Source organism: Crassostrea angulata, chromosome 5 (assembly GCF_025612915.1).
Source record: "Crassostrea angulata isolate pt1a10 chromosome 5, ASM2561291v2, whole genome shotgun sequence".
Lineage (NCBI taxonomy): Eukaryota > Metazoa > Mollusca > Bivalvia > Ostreida > Ostreidae > Magallana > Magallana angulata.
Genome location: NC_069115.1, coordinates 31,378,252 through 31,396,501, shown reverse-complemented (window position 1 = coordinate 31,396,501; position 18,250 = coordinate 31,378,252). Strand labels below are relative to the sequence as shown.

General features: G+C 31.5%; 2 protein-coding genes across 4 annotated transcripts; one reads left to right on the top strand and one right to left on the bottom strand.

Moving 5' to 3' along the window:
- Positions 1–120: 120 nt before the first annotated feature.
- LOC128184751 (uncharacterized) lies at positions 121–11,502 on the bottom strand. 2 transcript variants are annotated; one of them, XM_052854335.1, is made up of 11 exons: positions 11,406–11,502; positions 7,587–7,633; positions 4,426–4,486; positions 3,661–3,892; positions 3,434–3,550; positions 3,045–3,174; positions 2,756–2,838; positions 1,926–2,027; positions 1,626–1,682; positions 950–1,009; positions 121–541 (listed from the first exon to the last, which is right to left on the bottom strand). In XM_052854335.1, the coding sequence occupies exons 3-11, from the start codon at positions 4,474–4,476 to the stop codon at positions 492–494; spliced, it is 882 nt and encodes a 293-aa protein (XP_052710295.1). In that variant the 5' UTR covers positions 4,477–4,486; positions 7,587–7,633; positions 11,406–11,502; the 3' UTR covers positions 121–491. The 2 variants fall into 2 exon arrangements, with proteins under 2 accessions (XP_052710295.1, XP_052710296.1); XM_052854336.1 differs by having other exon boundaries at positions 3,063–3,174.
- Positions 4,789–18,008, top strand: LOC128184752 (uncharacterized). 2 transcript variants are annotated; one of them, XR_008243776.1, is made up of 4 exons: positions 4,789–4,934; positions 16,808–16,869; positions 17,094–17,255; positions 17,365–18,008. XR_008243776.1 is itself a non-coding variant. In XM_052854337.1 (4 exons), the coding sequence occupies exons 1-4, from the start codon at positions 15,471–15,473 to the stop codon at positions 17,928–17,930; spliced, it is 864 nt and encodes a 287-aa protein (XP_052710297.1). In that variant the 5' UTR covers positions 15,445–15,470; the 3' UTR covers positions 17,931–18,008. The 2 variants fall into 2 exon arrangements, 1 of the variants encoding a protein (XP_052710297.1); XM_052854337.1 differs by lacking the exon at positions 4,789–4,934 and adding an exon at positions 15,445–15,544.
- The last annotated feature ends 242 nt before the right edge of the window (positions 18,009–18,250 follow it).

Genomic DNA, 18,250 nt, shown 5'->3' with positions numbered 1-18,250 from the left:
TAAACATGAACTTTAGGAGAAGAATACAAATGACCGTGTTAAAAATTATTTACGCTTTATGTTCTGAAAAGGTAGTCAATACAGGAAGCATAAAAAAAATACAAAATACAAACGACTCCAAATATATAGATTGTACTTATAAAAAAAGTTCGCCACGTAAAAGTTATATACAATATTCTATACATATATCCATTAAATTGCTTGCATACCTACGAAAGATCATTTGGCAAGCACAATCACATACATGAATATACAACCATGCAAGTGTACAAAAAAATGCATGCATACCTAGGGGATAATGGTATACGTTTACAAGCACAATCAAATACATGTATATACAACCTTCAATACTACAAAAATTGCACGTATATACATTCAAAATCACATGTTTTTGTGCACTGGTATACTTTCGACTGTTCTACACATAATCGTTTGTTTCTTGGCACGCTGAGCAAAAATTCCATCCACACTCTAGGACTATATCGCCGATATCAAGAGGAATACGTCCTTGTGCGTTTGCAGTCCGGTGGATCTTTTGTCTCTGCAAATGAAATCACCAAGACTCTTTCATTTCAGAAAGAACAGTTTTGCCCATATGCAATCCATAACATATTTTATAATCGTCATGAACTCGTTATTTGTGTACAACAGTGCCAACTGGTTCAGAGAGAGTTCTAATTTGTATTTAATATTTTAACCTAAGTTGTAGTTGTCTTAATTTTTAAAGTCCAAATTATCTGCTCTGATAGGGCATTTTAAAATAATTATTGAATCAAACAAACAATGAAATAAAAACAAAAGTTTAGTTGAAGCAGAATATGTTCTCATTCTATAATCTCCCAGCATAACTGTGGAGAAGCGCTAAGTTGTAACGCACAAACTATGAATATGAAGAATTGTTTTCTTTTGAGTTTTTAGCAACATTTTAAAATAATAAAAAATGTCTTACGAGTATCTGTTGCAGACTTCTGACATTTGTTCTGTTCCTCTTCGGTGTCCTTTACGTTATCTATAATAGAGATGAATGAAAAAACTATTTACTGATTAATAGAATTCCATTGCAAATTCTCATTGTCACTATGACACATGCACGAACAAATCTTTTGTACGCCTTATACATTTGGTTTGGTGTATTAAGATTTTATTTTCATTTTAATTATGTCAGCATATTAAACAGTTTGAAATTATTTTTTTTTTTTTTGTGTAAAAATATAAACCGTTTGTAATGTATTTATATTTGGTTGAACATCATTTTAACTTAGTTTTAAGGTAAGTAATCAAAAAGAGATTCAAAGACAGATGTGCAATTCAATATTAACTGTCTTTGAAACAATTGTCCCGGTATCACACATGGGGGTATTAGTATGATAGAAACGTGTGTAGTATGATATTGACGAATAGCGAGAACAGAGCGAAAAATAAATGCATAATTCGCTGCATTATTATATTTTTTACACTGCTTTCTTTTTCATATCCTCAAAAACTTTCATTCAATGGTTTTAATAACTTTAGTTCACTAATTGTTTTTTTCTTATTAAATGATCTTATAAAGAGTTACATTGTCCATTTTGTTACTTTCTTTTAAAAAAAATAAATCAAAGGTAAATATTCTACTAATATCTTACTGGCAATAGTCAACGCATCACATCCTCTCTGGAGCATGCCTACCTCTTCTGTGCAATCTATTAAAATATTTATCAAATATGAATCATAATACAAATGATTATGGCCCCGATATAATTACTCTCTCACAATTACATTATTAACAAGAAATATACATTGTAGCATTATTTTTCAGAAATATAAAATTGTACAAAAGTGTTATTTCTCTCTCTCTCTCTCTCTCTCTCTCTCTCTCTCTCTCTCTCTCTCTCTCTCTCTCTCTGTGTGTGTTGTAAATTTATTCAAAATGTAAAAATGCATACTGATCTCTTCTTGTGCTTCTCCACCAAGTACTACGCCATTAGGTACTTCGCCATTAGGTACTTCGCCATTAGGTACTCTCTGCCTTCTTTTTTTGCATCGTCCTGTGAACAACAATAAGAAACAAAGGCGGCGAAATATTAAATATAAATATAAAAAATATAAATATAAAATGTTTTATCATATTTTAAATAATGACAACAAATAAATCCATGTATTTTGGCAATACAATTTGTTTGTTCGATTCTTTTGTAGTTCTAGATAATTATAATTCAATTTTCGTATGTCATTATTCAATATTCGCATTAAGTTTTGTGAAATGTTTTATATCTCAATTAAATATGTTGCCACACACAACAGTGAGTGCCAAAACGCATGAATCGTAAACAGTTTATGTGTAGCTACTTTACACTGTTATTTATGAGAACTGTTCATCAAATCAGAATTAATTGTAATCAGTGATAAATTTAAATTTAAAGAATGAATCAACCGAATTATACTTAATTAATTAAACGTTAACCGTGACAATTTACGTTTCGACATAAGTGAATTTATCACGATGTATGTAAGTTTAAGAACCGATATGAAATTAAACAGAGACAAGTGTATTTCATCATAGTAGTAGATGTTGACCAAGTATATCGCGTAAATCTTATGCATTTGGCCTCACTTGATTTTGCCTTTTATATTGTGCTTTCTGCATGTACTGTCTTACTCGCATGGAGTGTTTGGTCGTCAACTTTATCGTTAACACTTAGCCATTTAGGAAAAGATTTAGACTGTTTTCCCCATACAAAATATATAAGATAACATTTGTGAGTAATGGACTTACTTTTCCATAGAACTAATATGATGGCAACAATAAGAATTATGGTAGTCACAGAAACAACAGCTGCAATTATGGCAATATTTTTCCTAAAATGGAAAAAATAAATCACATCAATTGCTGAATTAAAAAAAAAATCATGAAGGTGTATCAAAGTACATCTGAGTCACTAAAAATTGTGTTACAAATTAACCGATATATATTAACATGCAAGTTGCTCGAAAAAAAAATGTACTGAAACCCCACTGTATAAAATGTCATGAATTTGTGATTATTTGTGAACACATGGTCTTACGCCGAGTCTGATTCATACGTTGTTGTTTCTTTTGTTGATGCCGCGGCTGCTGTAGCAACAGTATTTGTACTGCTGGTTGTTGTTGAGTATAATGTATCGCTCAGGGAAACGAGCTTATAGCAGTCGGGGTCTGTAAATTATCAATTAAAAAAATCAGTTGATTAATTTGATTTCTTGAATTAACGTATTTACCAGTATATCATTATTTTCTTGTAGTTTATTCTTTTTTGTTTAAAATAACTAGTTTAAAAACTATTTTTTTAAATTTTCAATATAACATGTATCATCCATTTTCAGTAAACAAAATGCAATTTTATAAAGAGTATTTGTCCTTCAACAAAATATTATATACATGAAAAACATAATTATGATTTTTTTTATTGTATTACATTTGTAGGCATCAACTGAGTTATAAATGCTCTCGCATTTAGGGAATGTATCGTTGCATTTAGCCGATCTCTGATCTTGAATTACTCCACCACCAACATTGAACTCTACGCAATGTCCTAAAGTCGCAAAAAAAAATTAAATAAAAGATACATGTAATCGAAAAATGTTCAGATAAAGAATAAACAACTAAAGAATGTTTTTTTTTGGTAAATGAAATTATAATTACCGAAAATTATTCTTAAGGGTGCGCAGACTTCAAGCGTTTGGTTCCTGTAACCGTTGATTACACAGTGGTATACAAATTTGTCAACATCTGAACACTTTTGAGTGGATGCTATTCTGCTACAGTTCTTCCTATGTGCCGCAGCGTCCCATCCTGCTTTGGTCGTAGGACAGGATCCCACGGTCGTCACACTCTCTACGGCTTCTTGACAGTATCTGTTCTCACTTGTGCAAAACTTGAAAAGAAAAGTTGTATATACTGTTATCACTGGCGTCGGAAGCAAATTGAAAGTGGGGGGGGGGGGGGGGGGGGGCTAGACTAATCCTCAGAAATATTGAGAAAAAAGTAATTCCCAAAATCATGAAAATCCTAATCCGTGGGGGGAGGGGGGATACCTATACTTCGAAAAGAAAAAAAAATGTACTTACCCAATTTTTTTTTTTTTTGGGGGGGGGGGGGGGGGGCTAGTATGCTTCTGAATCCAACTTCTCAATCTTTCAAGGTAAATTTAGGAACAATAATCTTTCCTGCGAGAAAAAGTGGGGGGGGGGGGGGGGGCTGAACCCTCTATCATATTATGTTTCTAATGGTTAGTGATAACTTTGCAAAAAAAGTGGGGGGGGGGGGCTAAGCCCCCCCCCCCCCCCCCCAGCCCCCCCCAGTTCCGACGCCTATGGTAATTCTTCTACTTGAATTTTAAAAGTTTAACCTTTATGATCAAGTTACATGATTCCAAAAAATAATTTATAGAAATCACTTAGTACGTACCTGCACGAGCAGAAGTAGCGGTGTGAGAAGTCTAAGGGCACTAAAGTTCATTTTGAAGATTCTAAAAAATACACACACATTAAGTAAACTATAAACAAAAGCATATTTCAAAATTTTAATTGTGTTCAGACTGTAGGTTACATGTAAAGCACCCTCTATCTGCAGAAGTGAAGCACGAGTCTGGATTAGCTTTTACACATTTATAATGGCCATCCTCAATTTTTAGGTTTGAATAAAGTAAGTAAAGGAGGTCAATATTGTATAAAAATGGCCCAGAATGATCATCTGGTTCAATGTTTGATGCAATGTTTATTGATAAATGCATATTATTTTGTTGTTCTTTTATCTGAAAATGACAACTGGTTTTTAAACAAGAGGGTATTTATGTAGAACTCTCCTGTGTGGGGAGATAAAATAAAAATCCAACGCTAACAAAACGAAAATAAAATGCGCGGTGTAACTTATCTTTCTTCATCTGGGGATTATCGTAAACACTCAAAATATTGAAGGTAAGTTTGATGTTCATTTTGATATGATTATTTTTAAGTGTATGTTTTAAACATCCCATGTACTTTTAAGACGCGTATACTTTATTAATATATTTCATAAGATCCTGTTTTATTATGTGTCAAATCAGACGGTTTCATTTGAACTATAACAATTTTGAACTTGTTCTTATATTATCAAATATAGTGATTTACACCTATGCAGTCTGTTATCTATTCATAATCCGTCTCAAACTCTTATTTATACTAGTCTTTTAAATATTGTTTTGTCAGAAATAAAAATAAACGTTAGTATGTAAATAAATATCACAATGATTTTCAATGTGTTCTGCGACATTAAAAGTTCAGCATCTCATAAAAATTATAATGGTATGAAATGTTGCATATATTTTCATATAATTGATTCTTAAAAGTAAATAATGTTCATATATTAAGATACGTGTATCTTTCTGAATAAAGAAAAAAATGTTTCTTTTATAAAATAAATGTACACAACTCATTTCAAGTGTACAATCCAATAATAAACTTGTCAGTGTACATCTGTAGTTGATGATAATAGACAGTGAATTTTACGTGGTTGAAATGGATAAATTAAATTAAATTTGTTACACATAGTTTGACTTGACATGCTTAATAATATACGCTAGGTATTTTGATAATTTAATGATAGGCAACATAATAATAGTACGGTGGTTTTTAAATTGTTAGGCAGCGCATTTAAATTAATTGATGCGTGAACAAATCCAAAGATTTTACCGGGGGGGGGGGGGGGGGGCGTCCGACAGAAAATTTGAGGCATGTCCCGAGGCATAGTTTCGACAGTTTGACAATGTACATTTAAGAAATTTGGATTTTGAATTTTTCTATTGGGGATCGAGGGATCTCTGACCCCCCCCCCCCCCCCCCCCCACCCCACCCCACCCCACCTGCACATTCGATGAATCAATAGATTATGCATTTAAATGCAATTCTTTGCATTGTCTCATGTGGTAATGCTTTTAATACATGTCTTGTGAATTTTGATTAATCTTCAACAGCTGCTCAGTATCACTTCACTCGTAGACTTTTCTTTGTTTATATCGTAAGCTATTCATAAACTATATTTTATGATCGGAATTCCCCTTTACTATATTTGTATAACATATTTATTTGTTAACTTTCAACTTCAAATCGATAGTGACATGCTACATAAGAGAAATTAATTTCTATTATTCAATGAAATACGTTTAAGATTTACATTCTACGGAAACATATGCATGCATACAGTCGATCAACGGGTCGTTTCGGTGCCTAAGCGTTTCGGTTCCGTTTCAGAATTTCTCTTTGGAATTGAAAAAAAAAATCAAAAAAAAAAAATCATCGCCATTTTCATGTTAGTGGGACATCTCGGAAAATATAATATTATTATAAATTAATTTCCTTGTGTGACCTACATATAAACAAAACTGTTACATGTGCATGCATGTATATACTCTAATCATATGAATGATTTATTCATCAAACCAGTTCATATAATAACTCTACTAATTATGTTATCCCTTGAATACATGAACTGTCAGTGTCGATGTGCGGTGTGCTTATCAATTACTAGTTTGAAATCTTTGTTAAGAGTGTTTTGTGTTTGAAATAGTCTAATTGAAAATTGGTCGAACAAAAGGAAATTTAATCTTTAAAAATCCAGTGTTCCTTTTGTTTTGTTTTGTTTGTCTGTTTTGTTTGTTTGTTTGTTTATTTGGGTTTTTTTTTTAAAAGGGGGGGGGGTGTTATTGCATCGGAAGGTCTTATGTAATAATTGGATGAGAGTGATATTATTTCATTTGCCAATACGGTTCACTTGGTTTTTTTGCTTCTTATTTTGTTTTGAATACAGTATATATGAGCATCAGGTTTGATGGTTTAAATATTGTATCCAATATAGGGTGGTAAACTCGATCAATTTTCAGATATGTTTAATTTTCTATTATGTACTCTGATCATTTTTTATTTTTATTTTCGATAACACATTTAAGATCCATTCTACATCTGCAAAGCTAAGAATCAAAAACAAGTTTTAAAAACTCAAAACGATGATCTAATTTTATTTTTATCTCAGTGCATTCCCATACGCGCGTTCAACCGGTTGCTTCAATGTCCAGACGGCAAATTCGAAAGGCTACACCTTGAATAGGACAATATAATATGCCCTAGTATGCACATGGTTATACAGACGTGTAACTATTAGATATATTCTATATATATGTAAAGAAATGTACAGCATCTGTTTAAGTCAGTTTTGACATGTACAATAAAGTCATGTCTGCAAAAACAACCAAATAAATATAAAACCCTTTGAATGTGAAGATTTATGTCAACGTTAATTGCAGTGAGTGCGCTAGATGGTTGTTTTAATGGTGATATTATTATGCTTATGTTACACACAGTCAAAAGTGTATTGTATGTATACACTGTGCATCTATTTCTTATTTACGATACTGTGCTAATTATCATTTTGTATGAAAGAAAGCGTGTTTGATAAATCAACAAATGATTAATATATTTAAATTAATCTTGAATACACACGTATATAACATTATGTTGGATATATTAACATGTATCTGTGTTGCATACAATTACCAACGTGATTAATTAAATATAAAACAAATTGAATCAATTTACCTGTACGTTTAGTGGCAGTTTAATCTAAAGACTGGACTCTCCCTAAACTAAAAATAAACAAATTAAGATTTAAGTAATAACAATATCCAACAAACTCTACATTCAAATTAAATCTTATTTTCACATGCATTTCTTCACCTTAATTACTATTATTCATTAATTATTCAATGTTTAAGTTATTAATAGTAAAGAAAAATCATTTTCATAAATCATCGAAATGATCAATGGGTCATTATCAAAATATGCAGACTTTTGAAAAATGAAAAACATGAGAAAATGTTTGCTGAAAAAATTACTTTGATTGCAAAAAACACATTTAACATACAATGAAGTATAACATCTAAAAATTTGCAAACATTGGAATCTACCATTTGGATGATAATTAGACTGAAATGTAATGAATTGTGAACATTTTGTCAGTGGTGTAACAGGTATATAGTATAGGAAAAAACAGAAAATATTTGACACATTTAAATAGTGACCAACATAACATTTGAGACAAAGCCTTGATGTTACTCAACAAATTTTTAATTTGAGCATTAATATAATAAGAACACAACTGGATTTTTCTTTCAATGGAGCATAAAAAAGACATTACTATAAATGCAATGGTGTTTTCAAATATACATGTATTATTGTCAGTTAATTTTATTTGGAGAAAAATGTACATGTTACACCACTGATTATTTTGTTTTACCACTGACATTAAAGTTACACCACTGACCTAGCGATTATAAATGAGAGATAAGCGTGTTAAATTTTGTAAAATAAACTAATTTCTATTTTTGATTGCATTTAAAAAGTGATAAATTTGATCTTAAATAAAAGTTTTCGTGCCTCATTCTTTCATAAACTGAAGATATAGACACACTGTTACACCACTTATAATCAGTGTTACACCACTGACAGAAAAATTGCATGTAGATGTTTTTTACATTAAATCACTCATTCTTTGATGTAATATTTTTTTACTATTGGCATCCACTCACTTTTATCCACCTTGTACCGAGTTCGAACTTTCTTTGCCTCATCAATCTCACAAACAACATTGTCAATAATATACCAGCTCATATCAATCATACATTTTGGACAATAAAATTGAATTTTCTCCAATTTTCTCCAAAATCAATGCATACAACGCATATACACTTCCTCTTTGTCTATATATGTTTGCTGAAGCTCAGCTAGCATTTGTTACCTTTAAGCATTTGAAAGATTTTAGTATAACATAATAGGGAATGTGAAATGTCAGTGGAATAACATATCTTATAATACACTATAAGTCATTAAAAAGTTTGATTTTTTAATAGAAATAAAATTTGGATAATTATACCCCCGCTCCGAAGGAGAGGGGGTATACTGTTTTACCCTTGTGTGTCTGTCTGTCCGTCCGTCTATCCATCCGTCTGTCTGTCTGTCTGTCCGTCCGTAACAAAAATTTCTGTCGCATTTATCTCAGCAACTATTTATCGCAGATGCTTGAAATTTTAACACAGTGTTTGTTAAAGCATGCCATATCGTGGGATATATTTTTGTACCAATCGGACATCAACTTCCTGTTAAATGACGACTTTGCTTATTTTTTAACCAAAATTTTCAAACAAATTTTCGTCAAAGATTTCTCAGCAACTGTTTATCGCAGTTGCTTGAAATTTTTACACAGTATTTGTATAGGCATGCCATATCGTGGGATATATTTTTGTACCAATCAGACGTCAACTTCCTGTTAAATGACGACTTTGTTTATTTTTAGCAAAAAATTTCAAACAAATTTCTGTCAAAGAATTCTCAGCAACTATTTATCGCAGATGCTTGAAATTTTTACACAGTATTTGTATAGGCATGCCATATCGTGGGATATATTTTTGTACCAATCAGACGTCAACTTCCTGTTAAATGACGACTTTGTTTATTTTTAGCAAAAATTTTCAAACAAATTTCCGTCAAAGATTTCTCAGCAACTGTTTATCGCAGATGCTTGAAATTTTTACACAGTATTTGTATAGGCATGCCATATCGTGGGATGTATTTTTGTACCAATCAGACGTCAACTTCCTGTCAAATGACGACTTTGTTTATTTTTTGCCAAAATTTTCAAACAAATTTCTGTCAAAGAATTCTCAGCAACTATTTATCGCAGATGCTTGAAATTTTAACACATTATTTGTTTAGGCATGCCATATTGTGGGATATATTTTTGTATCAATCGGATGTCAACTTCCTGTTAAACGACGACTTTGTTTATTTTTAGCCAACATTTTCAAACAAATTTTCGTCAAAGATTTCTCAGCAGCTATATATCGCAGATGCTTGAAATTTTAACACACTATTTGTTTTGGCATGCCATATTGTGGGATATATTTTTGTATCAATCGGACGTCAACTTCCTGTTAAATAATGACTTTGCTTTTTTAGACAAAATTTTCAAACAAATTTTCCTCAAAGATTTCTCAGCAGCTATTTATCGCAGATGCTTGAAATTTTAACACACTATTTGTTTAGGCATGCCATATTGTGGGATATATTTCTGTACCAATCGGATGCCAGCTTTCTGTTAAATGTCGACTTTGCTTATTTTGCATATTCACATCAGAGCGGGGGTATCACTAGTGAGCATTGGCTCACAGATATCTTGTTCCATTTCTTTATTAGAATAAATTTGATTTTACTTTTATCTTTTAATCAAGTATTTAAATGAGTAAAACATAATTAGAGCATACAAAATGTCAATGGTGTTTCAAATAATGTCAATGGTGTAACAGGTCTCATTTTCCAGATTAAGAAAACACGATTGCAATTAAATAGTCAAGCTTTCTTTATTGTGACAGTGTCTAACTTGTAAAATTGATAAATAACAATTGTTCAAAATGCTCAAAATATAAATGAAATGGAAGAAAAAGTAAAATAATCAAATAATGTCATGTGGTGTAACAGTTTTTTCAGTGGTGTAACAACAATTTTTGGTTACACTACTGACCGTTATACCACTGATGTATCCATAGTAAATGTAGCAGTATGACCCAAGAGAACAGATACTACACAAAGCTACATAGCCTATGTTATAATGTGATAAACATTCATCATTTATGTGAAAAACTTTTTTGTTCTTTCATGATAGAAAACCTTAAATAGCGCGTTATCCCACTGACACAGTTTACATTGTATTTTTCGGAGCATACTAACATTTTCTGCCATATTTTCTATCACAATGATGTCATCACTGATACATTTATCTTTTTAGTAGCAGGGAATGATGTCACTATGATCTGGGGGATTCCAACTGTAGTACAATATTATTTACTAGATGTAATTTAAGATATTTTTATATAATTTGCCTTGTAACACCAATGACAAAAATTTTTTGTACACGCATATATCTTATCAAATTCATTGTTTTTAAAAGAGAACTTGTTAAGGAGCATAGCAGAAATTAAAATATGAATGTTGTTTTGAAAATTAACTGTGATGTTTGGAATAAAACATCAATATAATTGAAGATATTGTAGGTTAAAGACGTTGGAAAAATTTAATGACAACATAAATTCACTGAAATCTCATAACAAATAATATTTTTTTTATGCTTTAAGCAGTAAAATTGTCGATTTATTTGTTCAACAATATAGGTTTAAGTTTCTAAAATCCAATGGTACTGTATATATTCCCCAGAACATTATTTTTCCCTCTTTAAATTGACACTGACACAAAAGGCTGCATATTTTGATAATGACCCCAATACCAATATATTCTATTGAATACGCACGTGAATGTAACATATCAATGGTTGCATGATATATTATGTGTTTCATGAATATTACTCACGTGTTTGATGAATTTTGAATGAACTAAAATCGAAATTACTGGTACACTCGATGAATGGATGAACGAATGCAACGAAACAATTTGGAATCCCCCTTTCCTAAAAATAAACGGTGCGTCGATTTACCCAAATGGACCCAAATGAACCCAAATGGACCCAAATGGCGACCCAAATGGCGATTAAAGTGGAAAAAAATTATAATAAAATCCTTATTACTAATATTATTACTTGTTTTAGTCATTTCATGGGGCTGTTAGCCGTTATTAAGAAAAATAAAGACCCAAATGGCGATTCAAAAGGCGATTCAAGAAAAATATAAATTACAATAAAATCATTTTTACTAATCTTATTACTTGTTTCATGAGGTTGTTAGCCGTTATTCAGACGAATTAAAGATAAATCATGATGAATTAAATGAACGTAACTGTTGGGAACAATAACATTTTTATAAATAATTATGAATATTATAGCTCTCTTAATTAGCAGGATAAGAGATGAATAAAACAAATTGTATTAACAGTGTTCAAACATGATGTTAAAAGTGGCAGTGATTTTGTTGCAAAAACATTTAATGTGGTAATATGGGATTATAAAAGAGCAACATTGTAGGTATTTAAGACCAATCATATGAAAATTAAGGCGAGATACAGCACGATATAATATTTTTATTTGCTACCAAGCGAGTATATGGGACGAATTCTATCGTTAAACCGGGTCCGTAGGATATCTGTCATTTTAACGATAGAACATTCTATCTAGGAGGAAATAAACAATAGGACATTTTGAACTAAATAGAAAAGAATAAAATGAAAAAAATAAACAGTTAAAAAATTTACGTAGATATTGCATATAGTCAAACCATTAAATTTTAAAAGTGGGAAATTACACACCGGGCTCTCTCTCTCCCCCCCCCCCTCTCTCTCTCTCTCTCTCTCTCTCTCTCTCTCTCTCTCTCTCTCTCTCTCTTGGGGTAGGGGGTTGCTCTGTATGTATCATAACCATTAAAATTAGTACCTTTGGGATACTTATTGAAAAAACATCGATGTTACGTTAAATATAGTTGCATTGTTTTTAATTTTTTTTTTTAATTTATCACATATTTTAATTTTGCAGTATCTATTTATTCCTCATATGGGCATTTTACACGACTTATTCACCCATCTACTTTATGTTCAGTGATGACTGCCATTCGACATATTGTTTCACAATTATTCTTAGAGTTGCTATTTAGTTAGTACAGCTACTGTTGGATCTAAAACCTGTCTGTTCGTCCCGTAAAACTTTATGCACTGCATCTTTCATTTTGTTTACAATATCTCTACAGAGGATCTTACTAGTTTTCTCATTTCAATTACAAAGATATACTGAAATAATTCTAATTATTGTTTTGGACCTTCGGCTTTTATTTTTCCAAATTTCCCTAAATTATGGCTCTTTATTGGGGTGGCCTCCTCGTGACAAGAGCTGGGCAGCGTTATTAAATAGACAAGTTAATCATAATTCATTTTTAACTTGTCTGAATAACGGCTAACAACCCCATGAAATGACTAAACAAGTAATAGAATTAGTATTGAGGATTTTATTATAATTGTTTTCCGCTTAAATCGCCATTTGGGTCTTTATTTTTCTTAATAACGGCTAACAACCCCATAACATGACTAAAACAAGTAATAATATTAGTAATAAGGATTTTATTATATTTTTTTTCCACTTTAATCGCCATTTGGGTCGCCATTTGGGTCCATTTGGGTCGCCATTTGGGTCCATTTGGGTTCATTTGGGTCCATTTGGGTAAATCGACGCACCCAAAAATAAACATTTAATATAAGTACAATATTTCACAACTAAATTCATGCATTTCAATTATACCCATTCATTAATTATTAAAGTATATATGTAAGGTAAGTAACATAAAAATTTAATGCATGTAATTTACTTTACTTACCTTTTTTGGATTACATGCATAAAGTGATACCGTATGTTGTGTACTGCGAGCGGTGATAGGACGTTTCGGTACCTTTGCGTTTCGGGGGGGGGGGGGGGGGGGGGGCTAGAAAATTACAGCCACACTAATAACCCCATCAAAATATTCCGGCGGCAGATATAACAGATCGACATCCTGTCTGTGGCCTTTTATGTAGACAAAACATTAATGTAACGTTTACAGTTTTTTTTTCTCATATTATTCTATCTTTCTATATGATTTTGTTAGCTCTTTAAAAACGAAGAACTTGTAAGACACAATTAATTGTCAAGAAATCTTTTAATCTACATGTAGTGCAAAATTGTCTGACGTTTAACGATTAAATTGATACCTGACATGCCAGGAAAACGTCGACAGAACTGGCGCCATTACGAAAGCTGGAAATTCACCGATTCGATTGGAAGCGACATTCTAGGCTCGATTTTAAATAGAGAATTCATAACACACTTAAGATTTAAGATTTAACTGATAATCACAATGATTAACAATAGTAACGTATTTTCTCGCGAGATTTCAAAAATAGTTTGATGTGTTAAGCAACCTGTTTATGAGATGTAAGGACCAATAAAAGTGATATCAGTGAGCAGTAAAACATCGTTACATGTATATTAATCACGCGGGCATGTTAAGGCTTCCCGATGCGATATGTAGAAAGTCACTTGTCTGTACTTCATACGATATGACGTCATAATTAACTTTGACGTCACGATCTGCATTCCTGTCGATAGTTCTCAGGGAATGTATCTTAACGTTAAAAGTGAATTATATCAAACCAGTATAATACCGCATGTTTCCTTTATATAGATGTTGCAGTTAATTCTAGACGTACAGAATTCATTCATATTAAAAACCAGTATCAAATAATCGGCAGTTTTAAAGCTTCGTTTTAAGTTAAAGACTATTTATAAACTAGTGGTTTGGAGACTCTCCCTGCTACGTGTAAACATTTGAATGAAGAAATTTTAATGCATGTAAAACCAGCTTGGCGCAGGTGAAAGATCAACACAATTTTAGAATATTGTACGTAAAATTGGTAGAGAATATAAGTACCAATATGAATCGTGCTGCGGAAACCTTCGGATTTACCCCATTTTTTTGTAAATCGCTTTTGATTAGTAAAAATGTGCATTATTTTTATGATTTTGTGGAATGTTTCAACAATATCTTCTATAAACAAAATATCTATTTCTTTCCCAAGCAAGAACTTCAAAGTTTATGACTTAACAAAGGATTTTTCTTAAAACTATGTATGATTTAATGTCATTAATCACCTGCGCCGAAGCGTTTTAACTAGATCATTTGCAATATTAGGATTCGCCTGTCACGTGATTACGAAGTACATATGACGTCACAAAAATGCATCAAATATAATGTTTAACATCGATGTCAATAAATGTAACATAGATTTAAAGAAATACTCCCGGTAAAATTATTTTTGCCATGATTCAAATAATATCGTTTTCCAGCCGTATTTTAGCATCGGGACGCCTTAACAATGCTGCGCAGTTGTTATTGAATCATTTGATTCAAGTCAAAGATATATTCAAAATCGAGCCGATAATTCAAAATCGTTAAAAAATGGATAGGTAAACGTAATAAACATGTACATTGTATATTATCGGATTAATCTACATGAAGTGATATCAAAAGATACTGATATTGTTGTTCAATAAACATACCAGAAAAAAAAAAATTAACCGAAAATACAACATGGAACTTGGAAATATTATTGAGGACATAGGTAATGAACTTTTTTTTAAATATCAATGACTTTTTGATTGTTTGTGTCATTTTTTGCATTTTTTGTTATGGAAATTGTTATAATAGCTTTTAACATATGTTGTTTATTTAGAATATCTTGATCAAGTGCTGGCAAAAGTCCCCCTTTCCCATCAGTTTTAATTCCATTCATGATCATTGTAAGTCCATGATAATTGTGTCCGATATATCTCTGTATCTAAAAACAGGAAGTTGTGTATGTTTTGAATTATAAATTTTGATAATAAAATACATCCGTCTCGAACATAAATGTTTTTCCTGATATTTTCCAATATGTTTCCTGGTTTTCTCTGCCGACGAATGGATGATGTTTCAGTTTGTGACTTTAGTTCTTTTCTGCGATTTATTGCAATTCATAGAAAATCGTATATGTCCAGGGTAAGAACTTTTAAAACTTTTGTTTAAAAAATACCGGTTCTGTGTGTATATATATACGGAAGATATTTATATGTATTACCAGTATTAATTGCATTGCCTGACATCAGACATATCTAATGCATGAAAGTTTCATTCTCCGAAATGAAAGCTACATGTAGCATTGTCATACACGTGTTTTTCTTTTAAAGATAACTCGATTCATAATTAATATGACAACTTTTAAATCCTTAATTTAATTGAACTGTTATATGGGATGAAATATACGACAATGATTAATAGTTTTCAAGAGAAAAAGATGTTCACCATACACGTGTGTAATTCTGAATTCAAAAAAATGGATAGTCATGAAGTCGGGGAGGGGAAGGGGGGGGGGGTGAGGTCATCTCAACACGTTACTATCTGTTGTCTGTATGTACTTTATGTAAGTAATAAGTCATGATTGATAATGGATCATGAATAAACAATAAACAAAATTGGCTTGGCTTGATGAATAATGATAAATTCATAAAATCTGGAATATAAAGTCGAGGAACTATATCATCAAAGCGTAGTAAATGTATTTTGTTTATGCCCAAATTTTCATGAATATTTAACAATTAGTGTTAATGTTTATTCGATAGATCCTCCCTGAAACATTCAATCTCAAGTCTGCATAAAAAGTTTTTTACAATACATGAAACATTCAATCTCAAGTCTGCATAAAAGGTTTTTTACAATACAAATGTTTTAAATAAAATTTACCTGCCCCCCCCCCCCCCCTCCACCAATATTATTGGATAAGTTCATTCGAGCATCGGTGGGCGAAAGGTAAAGCAGGACTTAAGGCGCCATAATGCCAAATTTATAATTTTAACATGCTAAATATACAATGGACGAGTCCAAAATGAAAAAAAATCATATTTTAGAAGAGATATCGATCTGGAGCATGTTGTGTATGCAGCTTTATTTTAAAAAATACAAGTATATCTTATATTCACTTTCCTGATGGATAATCATTTGCTTGAAAATGACAGAAGGGCACTTATTATTTATTACATATATATTTCCATCTTAATAAAACATAAAATAATTCAACTGCAAATAATGTATTATGCACTAAAATGAAATAAAGACGTATTGCTACTTGCAATTGGACCTGCACGTTCCCTTTGTGAATAGCAACAATTTTTTTTTCCAAAGTAATTTATACATGCTTCCAATGGAATAATTTTGTTTAGTCAGGCCAGCATTTTGGAAAGTTATATTTCTTGTTTGTCATTTAAGGATCGATGGAGACGAATGTTGTTTTGGTTTCTCCCTGAATAGAACAACTGGAGAATGTGAAAGTAAGGATCTGAACTAATTCAAATTATCAACAAAAAAAGAGCTTAAATAAATTTATAACAATTACTATGGTTTTAGAAATTCAATACATTAAAAAATACATTAAATGCAAATGGGGATAAGAATAAATATTAGATTTATTCTACTTGTAAAAGTAATATATATGCAGATAATATAAGTATATGGAAAATCGTGGTATTTGGTATTCATGCTATGTGATTTTTAGAGTGTTCCGTTGGCTTCTACGGTACCGATTGTGCAACGAAATGCATTTACCCTACCTATGGAGAGGACTGCCAGTCGAGATGTCAGTGTTCCAATGAAATCTGTCATTTTTCTCTTGGGTGTTTGCCAATCACTGGAACTGTTACAGAATATCAAGAACTAAGTACGTCACATACGCATTTATCGATCGAATAACATGTAAATAAAGATAATAAAATTGAATATGTTTTTGTGATAAAGTTACAAAAGGGACTATTTTATTTATTCCACAGATTCAACAAGAAAGTATTTGGAGAATATAGAGTTTTCGTCTCCAACAACCGTCGAAGACGGCCTATCAACAAGTACTCATAAATCCAGTGAATCTACACGTGAAAATTTACCTCAAAACAACGATTTGTTAAAAAACAATATTGTTATTAGCCTATTAGGAATATTTGTCTTCTTTTTCTCTGTATTTGTAATGTCTTACATCTATCTCAAGTGTTTCCGAAAGAAATCAATTACAAGTGTAATAAACGCAAGTGAATCGCAAGCTCAATATAAGTCTTTAAACATTAATCTAGTAGAACCCGAAAATACGGTACAACCAGTACCCACTAGACGAATAGAAATGGATTCTGCATACTTATTACCGGTGTTCAGTCGTAATGAAGATAGTGAATTTGAAATAAAACTCGAAAGTGACAAACCGATACTTGATACCACTATTCATAGTTATGAGATTACAAATAGACAAGAATTAGACTCTATGACGGATAATGTACACGATCATATCTATATCGAGATTACGAAAGACAATACTGACAATCCAAACACAGTCGTTGACAGTTGCTGAGGAAAACAAAGATCAGTTACATCTACAGAGCTTCGACCAGATTTAGAGGTTATCAAGTATACCTACACTGTTTACAAAGGAATAGCTTAAGGAAGGCGTGTAATATTTGTGAAAGAACATAACTAATTTCAGATTTCTTGTTTTCATATTGATCGTGTAAATTAAATTCGGAAGGTTTTATAGTTATAGTTTTGTTTCTATAGTAGATAGAGTACATGTACTCTGATTTATCTAGTATATTAAACCAAACATTTATATATGATACAAAAACAAACGGTGGTGTCCAAGTAGCACAATGAACAATGCACCCACTTCTCACT